The 12,494-nt window shown below is 47.6% G+C and overlaps 1 protein-coding gene across 1 annotated transcript in view; it reads left to right on the forward strand.

Moving 5' to 3' along the window:
• The first annotated feature begins 108 nt into the window (after positions 1–108).
• Positions 109–12,494, forward strand: part of RHPN2 (rhophilin Rho GTPase binding protein 2) — a 48,886-nt gene continuing 36,500 nt past the window's right edge. The window contains exons 1-3 of the mRNA XM_039888512.1: positions 109–257; positions 10,957–11,072; positions 12,391–12,490. Of these exons, the coding sequence (XP_039744446.1) occupies positions 189–257; positions 10,957–11,072; positions 12,391–12,490 (285 nt within the window). The 5' untranslated portion in view covers positions 109–188. The remainder of the gene's footprint in view (positions 258–10,956; positions 11,073–12,390; positions 12,491–12,494) is intronic.

Consider the following 12,494-nt stretch of genomic DNA (forward strand, 5'->3'; position numbering starts at 1 on the left):
GTCCGGCGGGGTCTCCGCGGCTCGCAGCCGGGCTGGGGGCGGGGCGGGACGGGAGGCCTCGCGGGCGCAGCGGGGAGGGGCGGAGGCGAGGGCGGGTCTCGCCCGAATCCCGCCCCGCTCTCGCTACTCTCTCTAGGGCCCCAGCGGCTGCCCAACCTCAGTTCACTCTCCGCTCCCACGCCGCCAGTATGACTGACACTCTGCTGCCCGCGGCCCCCCAACCGCTGGAGAAGGAGGGCGACAGCTACTTTCGGAAGGTGGGTGGCTTCGGGCAGGCGGGAAACCTGCGAGCTGCAGACCTCTTTTCCCCCAGGCTGCGGAGGAGCCTACAGGAGCGTGCGACCCGGGTCGACCAGGCCGGGAGGGGGAGGGGGCGCGCTGGCCTTAGGGCGGGCGGGGCGGACGCTCGGGGTGAGGGGTGCGGCGGCCGTGTACGCGACGGCCGAGAGCTGGTGGCTTCCGGGGCTGGGGATGCCTGAAGCCTCCCCGCGCAGGTGCCTGCGTACGATGGGGTCCAGAGGGTGCGCTTGGGGAAGGGACCCGTTCATAGTTGCGCTGGCGCTCTCCTCACGGCGTATTGGGACCCGAGCCCCTGTCGAGGGCGCCGGAGGAGATAGAAGGGACCACCTGAGACGGCTTGGCGGTCTCCAGAATGCTTCCAGTTCTGTTTCTTAAACGTTTTAGAGGGCACAGGAAAGCTGCTGGTGGGAGGTGACCTCGGGGGTCGCCCCTCTCTTCTGCTCCAGGTCGCTCAGAAGGGCTTGAGAGCGGCAGACGTGATTTATTTGATTGTTGGAGAGACCCGGGGCGAGTGCGGGCTCCTGGGGAGTTGAGCAGTTTCAGGCGACCCGTGGCACACACCCAGGCCTCCCGCCCTGCAGATAACAGTCCGCATCCCAGCCCCTCCAAAACGACTTCAGCCTGCCGAGCGGGGGCGCTTGGATGCCTGCAGGTGGCAAGGCCTGTGTCACAAAGATGCTTTTGAGCCCGGAGGCACGGTGACACCTTCTACCCTTCCTCCTTGCAGGTCCCTGCCAATCTAAAAATAGCCCTTGGAGCTTAGCCAGGTTCGGCTGGGTGGGTAGAGAGATTGTTTTTTGTTTTTTGTTTTTTGTTTTTAATTTAAATAACATATATGACCCAAGGTAGAATGTATAATTATAAATAGGGAAATGAAACTTTTTCACAGAGCAATCAATTCTTAATTGTTCAAAGCCTAATGATCCAGTGGGTAAATGGATTTGGCACCTTCCTCCTTTTCCCTTGTGCTGCATGCAGCCTTTGGGCTTTTGCTCTCTGGTGAGGAGACTTGGCCCCGGGGGATGGGCAGGACTGGAGGGTGGTAGGATGTGGAAACAGGTGAGGACAGAGTGGGAAAAAAAATTATTTTTGGTTAAATTGATTTTAGCATATTTTTTAAAAGAAGAGTAGTTTTAAGGTATATTTAAGTTTAAAGATGTCATCATAGAATTATAGGATTATAACTGCTAATTATGTGTGGCCTTTGGGACAGAGGATCACAGGCCATGAGTTGCAGAAGGAAGCTGGGCCTGGGAATCACTAGAGCCTCAGAGCCTGACTGCCACCCCCACAAAATTGTTCTGTAGCCTGCAGCAAGTTACTGCCTCATTCTGGGAATGTTTTTCTTCCTGAATTGTTTCTCCCAGCAATTGGGGGTCTGGACCTACAGCAGCATCTGGGGGAAATGACTGAGGTGGGGCAGAAGAGATGGAGAACACCTGTGAGGGTTATGTTCCCAAGTGTTCCAGAACAGGTTTTCCAGGGGGAGGATGTGCATGGGAGAGGGTACATGGCAACGAAGCCGTGAAAGGATGCAAAATCGGACGTTTCTTAGATGCAGTTTCTCCAGTGGAGGATAAGAGAATTGTGGGTGCAAAATAAGGTAAATCACATCTCTTTTGAAAAGGAGACCTTGTAATGATTATTGTGCTACTTCATATCAGTCCAAAGAATGTTCTTTGTGTGAGGATGATAAAAAAGTGTTGATGTTGAACCTTTCCTGATCTGCGATCCAAGCCAGTTTGACCTAAAACAAATGCTCTTTGAATAAAAGGTAGAGAAGGGTGAAGAAAGAGTGGAAGAGCGTTTCAGGTAGACGGCATAGCATGGGTAAAAGCATGGAATTGTGAACACTTGTGAGGGAACCCTCTGCAGTGTGACGATACAAGTGGGAACTAGGCTATTTGGGGTCATGCATCCAGGATGTATGGGAGGAGAGCCAGGCATCCATCAAAGTGTTTAACGCAGGACTGGACATGTGAGATTCACGTCACGAGACCACTTTGACTGCTGAGTGGTTGGTGGGGGAGAGGCAGTGGTGGAGCCAGGCAGGGAGGAGTTGGAGTTGGGGGGCTTAGCCCCCTGTGGTCCCCATCATCTCTGATAATAGACTATTGATGGCTTTTCAGTCAGTTATATAAAGTGCTGTATAAAGAGCCCCACTACTACCCATCCTTCCCACCAGCTTGCACCCCTAATTCAGACCGGAGGCAGTGATCACAGTGAGGAGGTTGGAATGATGAGGTCTGGAGCAATGGCAGTGTTAGCAGGGATGGGAAGAACTAATGGACAGGATATGGTGGACTATTCCTGGCAGGAATCCAAAATGTTGCTTTAGGTGTCTGAGGGGATGTTCATGTGCCTAATTGTCATGGGGGCCCCAGGAGGCCGGTGTGGAAGCAGGTGGACTTGGATTCGAGGCCCCCATGAGATATCCAAGTGGCGATCCCAGAGGGGAGTCCACTCCAGAAACCTGGCAGCCAAGCCAAGAGCACACCCTGGCCGGAGATGTAGTCAGGGCATCATACAAGTGCCCCTGGACTTTTGGGATTTTTGTCCATCCTTACAGGATCAAATTAATTTCTACTAAAGTCAAGGTTCTCTTTTCATCCTGTTCCCTTTATTCTGCCTCCCCACCTTTCCTCTTTTTGAACTGCCTTTGTGTTCCATTCATTCCAAAAGCATTTATTGAGTGACAGTTCCGAGCCTGACTGCTGTCAGGTTTTGGGGCACACTTGACCCTTATTCAGTATGGATTCTGTGGCAGTTTACAGTGAGCCTCATTTCCTTGGGTGCCAAGCATTGCTAGGAGTTGGCACTTTGTCTGATAGCTTGGTCCGTGCTTGGACAGAAATTAGCTTTTTTGCTTCAATCCAGAGTGCAAAAAGTGTGTGTATTGGAGGGTAGCGGGGGTTCCACAGTCCATATGCACAGCTTCAGGTCTGTTTCGTGTGACTTGTACATACAATGAAGACGAATTGCCCAAAAACCGCTGTGCCAGCTGAGCTGGGACCCTGAATGTGTGAGACAATCATTGGCAGAGAGGGAGGCCTCCTGGTAAATCAGAGTCTTTGGGGGGTTGTGCAGGACTTGGCTGTGCAGAGCTCAAGGACGTGGGCACAGCTTAGCCCCAGGTCAGGCATGGACACCGCCAGGACCCACTTGGGGCCTCCTGGGCTAGCAGCTTGGGGGGGTCTCTGAATTAAAACAAACAAACAAACAAAATACTTTCTGGTCTGTTGCAATATATTTCTCTCTTCTCTGGCTTCTCACTGTTTTTTTCATTCTTTCTTTATATGTTTACATAAAGGTACGGGTCTGTAAGATTAGTGCTATAAATTACTTTCTTAAAAGAATGACCATTAGAAATGGAGCTTTTTTCCCCCCAGATTTTTATGCTAATCCTAAAGAAAGTCTTGGAAGAATGCGTGTTCCGGCCTATGCAGTTAATGCAGAGTAATGCAGGTTTCTAAGACACTGCAATCCTGAGAGCAGGGCTCGTCTCCACGGCTCTCTATGTGCTGTAGTCCTAAAACCCTCAGGGCCTGGTCCTTGGCCAAAAGAGAACCAGCCAGAGAAAATCTAGAGAAAGCTGTGAAAGGGCCTGAAAGGTCTTAGCACTGTGCGGAAGAGAGTCAGCACAAAGTGCAGCATTGTCAGGTCCTTATCTATGCCTCTTCATCCTCTGGGAACACTAATGACTTGAAATGAATTTAGCTCCATTGTTTTTACTCAAGAGCTGGAGGAGAAGTTGTTTCTTGTGCATAGAAACCTCCAGGCTGGATGGGGCCCCACAGTTCACTGTGTCCTGGTTTGTGGTCACTGTTTACTCTGGGATTCCCAGAGGCTCCAACAGAGAAGGACAGAGAAGAGTTTTTTTTAAATCCAGAAGCTTCTCCTAGTTCTTCCTCCATACCATTCATTTTCGTGGGGTGTAATTTCATGTTGGACATGTGTATGCAACATTTATGTACACACTTATGTGTTGGGAAGCCTTCTACTGGGTTGAGTCTGCAGAGCCCAGGTCTTGGGGGCCCAGCAGGTCCAGCTTTACTGGGCACTGATGATGTCCCATCAGGTACTTGGACCCATGCCCTTGGAGCCTTGAATCCTTTCCCAGGTGAGGAGGGAAGGAGGGAAAAGGGGGGATGTGAAGGTTTACCGTGCTGCCTCCTCCCTACCCCATGCCCTGCCATGGCCTGGGCCAGGTCCTGAAGGCCAGGCTAGACCCAGACTGTTCATGACCTTAGCGAGGGTCTAGCCGTACTGGTGTACACTGGGCTCAGAGGGTGTGTCTGACAAATACCTCCTCACATTTCGGGATCCTGGCCAGAAGGGGTCCCCTGGCAGAAACAGAATTTTCATGGTGACTCAGAGGAGAGTCAACATGATGAGCTGTAATACTGTAAATGTCCCTTGCTTCCTGGGGCTATTTGGGTGGTTTCCAAGACACCACCTGATGAGACCAGGCATTGGCCTTAGCTTGATCACCACTTCCTCCTTTGGCTCAGATACCAGAGTCTCGTGACACAAAGGCCACATTGGAGGTGGCCACAGAGGACAGCGGGACTGCAGGTGCAACTCAGCCAGAGAACTGAGTGTCAGAGCAGGTGGCAAGGGATGCCAGCAGGAGCGAGGTCCCCACCTGCAGTCCCCAAGACAGGGAGAGATGCAATATAAGTCCTTTAGGCCTTTCCAGTCAGACCCAGAGTTCAACATGGCTGTATGCCCTCAGAAAGTCCCCAGGTTCGAGTGGATTGTAAGAAAAGAAAAGGCAGGTGATTGAAGACCATTCAGAAGTAGCTTCTTTTTCTCCAACATCGTTTGTATTATAAAAGTAGTATAAATTGTTGTAAAAAAGGTTATTATAGAAGTGTACAAAATCTCACACACATACCAGCCCCCACCCTACCCCATCCCACAAAGTCACCTAGATAAGGCCTGTTAACTGTTGGTGACTACGTCCTACGAGTTGCAATAAGCAGGTCATTAGTTGTGGAAATACATTTGATTCATGACAATTTTGCTGATTATAAATCTTTGTTGTTTATTCAGCATGTTGAAAAATAACTGAGTGGCACACAATAGGTGTTTCTAAAGATTTGTAAAACCGACTGAAGGGAGCGTCTAGTTAAAAGATTATAGCTGAGCGTTGACTTGTATTGTGGTCCCATGCCCCTGTGAATGTGTTGGGATACTGCTGGCCTCAGCCTACAGCCCTGATGGGGATCCTGTAAGGGCAGGAGGGCTCTTTACAAGTGCCAAATCCATGTTTTACTTATGGACGTGGAAAAGCTGGATTCTGTTCATCACTGCCTTGAATCTCTAGCATGATGAAGAGTTAAATGAGACATATGTGTGTATGTTGCAGGGTATTGCATGCTATTTCTGTGCTTTCTAGTTGACAGCTTCGGGCTAACTCATAAACAAACAATTCTATTTTCCAGAGTTTGGTGGTTGAGTGAGGAATTTCGTAACTAGGAAGGAGTAAGAGAAGCAGCAAAAAGCACCAGCTCTCCCATGCCCTCCGTGAGGGTCTCTGGCCAGGAGACCCTGCACTGTCATCCATCACTCAGTCTCTGACCCGGAGACCCCAGGTTCACATTGTGCCCTCAATTTCTATGGGCTTTATCGGTAGCTGTGTGGAAGAAGGGGTCCCACTAGTTCTCTGGGTGGAGGGGTGCAAGGCGCCAGGTACTGCCCAGAGCAGGGCCTCAGTCTGGGAGGAAATGCTGCTCCATTCTGTCTGTGTGTGTTTTTTTCTGGTGTCCTGGCCTATCTTCCTTTCCAGTATGGGTCTCTGCAGGTGTAGCTTTAAGTGTCCTTCTCTTTCTTTCAAATAAAATGCCTTCAGTTTTTGCCTAGGTGCTGCTTTTAAATACTGTTTCCCAGCCGAACAATATGACTATACACTAAGGGCATGCGGTGTATGTTGACAGGTAGAATTTTCACTCTAGGTGAACTTATTCTAGGAAGGATTTTTTTAGTCACAGGTGCCAGAAAAATCCAAAATGGCTTAGGCAGATAAACTCACAGCATTACATCCCTACAATAGAATTCTACCAGCTCTATAAAGGAACAGACCACCGATAAGTGCAACAACATGGATGAATCTCAAATATTGAGCAAAATAAGCCAGATAAAAAAGAATTCACACTCTGTGATTCTGTTTATATGAAGTTCTAGAACAGGCAAAAGTCTGTAGTGATAGAAACAGAGTATTGGTTGCCTGGGGGTGTTGGAAGTGTTCTAATTTTTGATTGGAGTAGTGGTTACATAGGTGTGTACATTTGTCCAAACTCAATGAACTATGTATATAAAATCTATGTATTTTATTATATGTAATTTATACTGCAATTTAAAAAGTGACTTAGGCAAGGAAGGGAATGCATTGGCTTCGATAACTGAGAAATCCAGAAGAATGGCTTCAGGCCTGGCTTGATCTAGGGCACCAGTGCTGCCACCAAGACTCAGCATCTCAGCTCTGCTCCCTCTTGATTGGCTTCATTTCTGAGGAGACACTGTTCTTGCTGTGGTAAGGTGGCTACAGCTACCCAGACTCACGTTCCCCTAGGTACACAGTTGATAGGGACACCGAAGCCTGAAAGGTTCTGACTGTCCTATGTCAGGTGCTCACCCTGAACCAATCTCAGCGCCAAGGGCCTTTGATTTTTCTACTGGCCAGACACGAGTCAGATGTTCTTCCCCTTGGGAAGGAGGTGTGGCAGCATGGGTTCACCGCATCTGACCACCATGGGTCACGAGGTGGGAGAGTGGGACGCAGGCCAGTGTGCCCAAAGGCCGAGCAGTGCTGCTGGGCAGCCCTCAGCCAGGAAGCAGATGAGGGGCACCTGGGGTTGGCGGATGAGCTGTCACACATTTCCACACATTCCTGCTACTCAGGCAGCCTCCCAGCCCGTCTTAGTGCCAGGAAGGACGTGGGCTTAAGTCCTGAGCCCACTCTTTCAGCCTCTTAACCTCTAAGCCTCAGAATTGTGGGATCCAAGACACCAAGTCCACATCGGCTGTCTTGACACTTGGAAGACACCCACAGATTTAGCGACGGAGCTGAGGTTTTGCTCAGTACCTGCCCTTCTCGAGTGCTGGCTGTTGGACCATCCTTCCATGTTCTGAGACTGATGCAAATGCCCAGACCTTAGTCTGGTAAGGGAACCGCAGATCCCATGTAGAGGAAAGACTCACTTCTCTCTGAATCTTGCAGACAATGACCTTGGAGGCCAGGACAGGTCAGTTGCTTCCTTCCCACCCCAGGTTCCCAGGCTAAGCAGGAGTGACAGGTGCTGCCCTGGCCCCTGGCACAAACAGTTTTGGAACAGCTCTATATCCTGTTGTGAACCAATCAGGAACTAAGTTGTGGGCAAGGACTGTGGGTTCCCACCAGCAGAGAACCCCTGGCAGAGACAGGAGACATGGACGGCTAGACAGCCTCCGGTGACAATCTTTCTGGTCGTCTTCCCTAAATTCACCTCTCAGGGCTCTGGGAAGTTTCCCAATAACCCTATGGATGTTTCTGGCGTTTCCAGCAGGCCCAGCATTCCTACTTGTCAGTAAGAAGTAATGTCATTTGAGTCTAATTATTCAGTCCAATCTAATCCTAAACATTCCTATGTCTTATCTAGAAACTTGACCTCACATCTGTGGGCTGGTTTAGGGTGTAGCAATTCCGGACCTGTCAGAAGTTGGGTAAAGTAAGGAGCAAGGAAAGTTCTTATCCCTGAGCTGGAATGGCTGCTTATCTTAGCGCTGGAAATGTACATAAAGGAATTAGCTTTTTAAGCTTCTCTGTTAAATCAAACACAGCTTTGGTGAACCATGTAATTTTGAGTCTGATTGAACAATCCCTTGATTGTAATTTTTGGAAGTGGAAAGGAAAGAGGCTGGCAATTATTTTAGCCCTTTAATATTAAATTAGCTTGATATTAAAGATATTTAATCATAGCTGAAAAAAGACAATTAGTTTTCTGATTTTTATTTTAAATCAAGGATCATTTAATAATTTGAAAGATGTTCACTTTAATATCATTCCAACTCAGATTCTGAATTTCTGTGTAATTTGAACTTGGCTGTGTGGGGGACAGGTGGGTGGTGACCTGCTGGGAACTGAGAATGAGAAATCTTTGTGAAAGGAGAAACATCACTCATTTCTGACCTGCTAGTCCAAAGGTCACTGATAATAGGAATCTCTGAGAAGGTTGAGACTGCAGATAACTCACTTCTCTCTCCTTCAGGTGGAGGCCATGGGCGTGGCTTGGGCAGAGGTGGAGGAGGCTAGGTGTGTGCAGAGCTGCCATTGCAATGACGCAGCTGGAGAGAGGGCAGTCTTCTCACCAATACTGCCCACCAGCCACTCCCAGGGTGTAATCACAGCCCCGTCAGTGGGCAGAGCTTAAAGATAAACTTCGAAAAGGAATGGAGCCCTCGGATCTTAGGGTTTCTTCCTGCTGGTTGGGAAGAATACCATTAGGTTAAAATGAAACTTTAATTCTGATAAACTCTTAAGAATGAAACATTGTAATCCAAATACCCCAGGAAATAATGGACCAAGAACACAGTTCACTGACAGAGAAATTCAAGCGATCGATAATGTATGAAAAAAATATTCACACAATATACAGATGTCAAATTATAATGTACACCTGAAAATTATATAATTGTATTAACCAATGTTACCCCAATAAACTTAATTTAAAAAATGTTTATCTTCACTAATAATAAATGTAAATTGGAAGAACAGGATACCTGTTTTTACACATTAATTTGACAAAGATTAAAAATACTTTTCAACTCAACAATAAAAGAAAAACAAATAACCCAGTTTAAAAATGGGCAAAAAATCTGAAATGATATTTCTCTAAAGAAGACATACAAATGGCTAATGAGCACATGAAAAGATAGTCAACATTAATTATCAGGGAAATGCAAATCAAGACCATGAGATATACGACATGCACAAGTTTAGCTTAATAAGAAAGAGAATAACGGACATTGGTGAGGATATGGATAAATTGTAATCCTCATATACTGTTGGTGGGAATGTAAAATAGTATAGCCACTTTGGAAAATAGTTTGACAGTTCCTCAATTGGTTAAACATAGAATTAACCATATGGCACAGCAGTTCCACTCCTAGATATAGAGCCAAGAGAAAGGAAAGCATACATCCACATAAAAAGTTACACACAAATAAGCAACTCTTTTCTTAATAGCCAAAAAGTGGAAACACCTCCAAATGTCTATTAACTGATGAATCGATACATGTGGTGTACTCATGCAGTGGAGCATTAGTCAGGGACAAAAAGGTATGAAGAATTCACACATGCTACAACCTGGACGAACCTTGAAAACATCATGCCAAGTGAAAGAAGCCCATCACAAAGACCACCTTTTGTATGATGATTGCATTTATATGAAGTGTCAAGAATAAGCAAAATTAAGCAGACAGAAAGTAGATTTGTGGTTGCCTACGGCCAGCAGGTGAGAGGGGACAGGGAATAGGGAGTGCCTTTCTCTCCTGGAGGATAATTGAGCTGGTGCATGGAGGCCTTAAAAAGGTTAGCCCCCTCACCCCGACCCCCTCCTGCGCCATCACTCTGTCCTAGAAATCTACTAAGGAAAAATTGGTTCATAAAGATTTGTGTTTACAAATACGCATCAAATAGTTGTAGTAGCAGATACTTAGAAATAATCTAACTGTCCAACTATAAGGAAAAGGCAAATCCAAAAAAAGGCAGTGTTGTTCAATCATTAAAATCATGGTTTTGAGGAACATTTCATAATAACGGAAATTTTCACGACAGAACATTAAGTGAGGACATATGATAACCTTATGTGCCACTGTGCAGAAAAGGGTTAACGGAGCAGGACTGAAGCTGCTATCCTTAGGAAGGCCTGCTTGCAAGGCTGGCCCCCGTCTGGCATCTGGGAACCCGGCCCTTGGAGCGTTGCCTCCATCCCCTAACTGATAAGGTTGGCTCACTGTGCCTGGACTGATGGCGAAAACCATGTGGTTTACGATGAACACCTGCTTTCCTTACGGGAGCCTGGAATTTTGGAACGTGCTAGGCGGAGGCCCCCAGTAAAACCCCTGGCTTTGTGACCAGCCCCCAATAAAACCCCTGGCTTTGATTCTTAAATGTGCCAATCTGGACGGAGACATCGCATTCATATTGCTGCATTTCTGTTGCTGGGAGAAGACTGTGTTCTGTGTGACCCCATGTGGGAGAGGAGAGAGTGTAGGGAAGCCTGCACATGGATTCCTCCAGAGTCCCCCATGTCTCTTCCCCTACGACCCAGCTATGCCGTAAATCTTAGCCGTGAGTGTGACTATATGCAGAGTGCTGTGAGTCCTAGAGAATGTCCAGACGTGGGGCTGGTCTTGAGGACTCCGACACAGCCACTAATGTGGAGCATAACACCACGCCCATGAAATACGTGCGTAGGAAAGAAACCAGTCTAGAGTGGCTGTTTTAGAGTTACGTTATTATAAGTGACTTTTCTTTTCTTTTTTATACTTTTCAATATTTTACATATTTTCCATGTTGTTACTTTTATTTTCAGAAAAGTTTAGTTTTATAATCATTTCTGTTATATTAAATGTTGTCATCAATTTAGAGGGGCATTTCTCGTTTTCCCGTAGGGTTGTAATCCCCTTGCACAAACCGGCCGGAGCAAACTGCAGAATCAGAGGGCTGCCTTGAACCAGCAGATCCTGAAAGCTGTGCGGATGAGAACGGGAGCAGAAAACCTTCTGAAGTAGGTGACTGCTGGCTCCATGGCCTCAGCTGGGAGCCCAGCCTCCTCCAAGGCCTATCCACCTATTCCCTAAAGTCCCAGGCCTGCCCGACTTTCTCTCCGGCTCTCAGTTTTAGCTTTGGGTTTCTTCCTCATCTCTGGAGCCTGGAGCATGTTCTTTCTTGTCTAGAGCTTGGTTATGTTAAAGACAAGTACTTTACCTATCCTGTCCGTGTGTTCGGGGGTCGGGGGGCGGGCTGAGGGGTGTCCAGTTATTGTATTTGTGTTTGTTTTCTGTGGGACACGTCTATTTTCTCTACCGCCAAGCACTGTGCCTGGTCTAGAATCATGCTTCGTAAATGTTCGTTGAATGTATAAAGGAAAGGAAGGCAGAAAGGAGGTCGTGGGGACGTTTCTATCGCCAGTGACCATCCCTCTAATGAGAGGGGCCTAGTACAGCCCCGTGCGCCTGAGGCACTCATTATTATGCTCTCCTGGTAAAATCATTACCTACCGAGCACAGAACTCACTGAAGCCTTACCTGTGTCACAAACAGCTGTAAGCCCTCCCCACACCCTTCAGTGCAACTCAAGATCGTGTGCCAGCTTCCTCTTCTGAACTTCCTTCAGAGTCCTAGGGGTAATTCTTTTCAGTCCCATGCTGCCTCCTGCACTGGGCAGTCGAGCCAGGCACAATGCCTGATGCCCTGGGAAATGGACAGATGCCTTCTGGAGCCTCGGAAAGAGATGTGGAGTGTTTGCAGGAACGTGGAACCTGGCAGGGAACCCAGAAACCTGGCAGGATATGGCTAAAGGGTGTTCCCAATGGGTCAGCTTCACTGTTGGAGGCCCTAGGGAGCCCAGAGGCGGCTTGGAGATTGTTAGGAAAAACACACACAAATCGGGTGTTTGTAAAGGAGCCACAATACTTTGGTGGTCACAGATATGTACAGTAGGCGGGCTCAGCGCACCTGAGCACTCAGTAAACAAAAGGAGAGTTTCTGAATATGAGCTTGGGCTAAAGTCATTTCTGAATCAGTCATTTTGCTTCTTAAGAAAGGTGTAGGACGCATGCCCTGAGACTGTGTTTAAAGGATTCGCACACATGCTTTTGTGTATGCACAGACCTTTTTCAAAAGGATGAAGAAAACGTGTTAGTAGAGTTGGCTCTTGGGAGCAAGACTAGGATGGAAGCGACTCTCCTTTTCATTTTACTCCGTTCAGTGTTCGAATGCTCTTTTACAAAGTACATGGATTACTTTTATTCATTTTTATTGTGAAATACTGCAAAGGCACAGAAGAATAATATAAGCAACCCCCTGAACTTGCCACTGGGCCAGGAACGCCAGTGCTGCGCCTGTGTTGGTTGTCCTGGTGGACACAAGTCCTGGGGGTGACCATGTGTCTGGGACCCTCTTCTCCAGCTCCTTCTATAACAAGGTGG

Source organism: Pteropus medius, unplaced genomic scaffold (assembly GCF_902729225.1).
Source record: "Pteropus medius unplaced genomic scaffold, Ma_sr-lr_union100, whole genome shotgun sequence".
NCBI classification, from domain to species: domain Eukaryota; kingdom Metazoa; phylum Chordata; class Mammalia; order Chiroptera; family Pteropodidae; genus Pteropus; species Pteropus medius.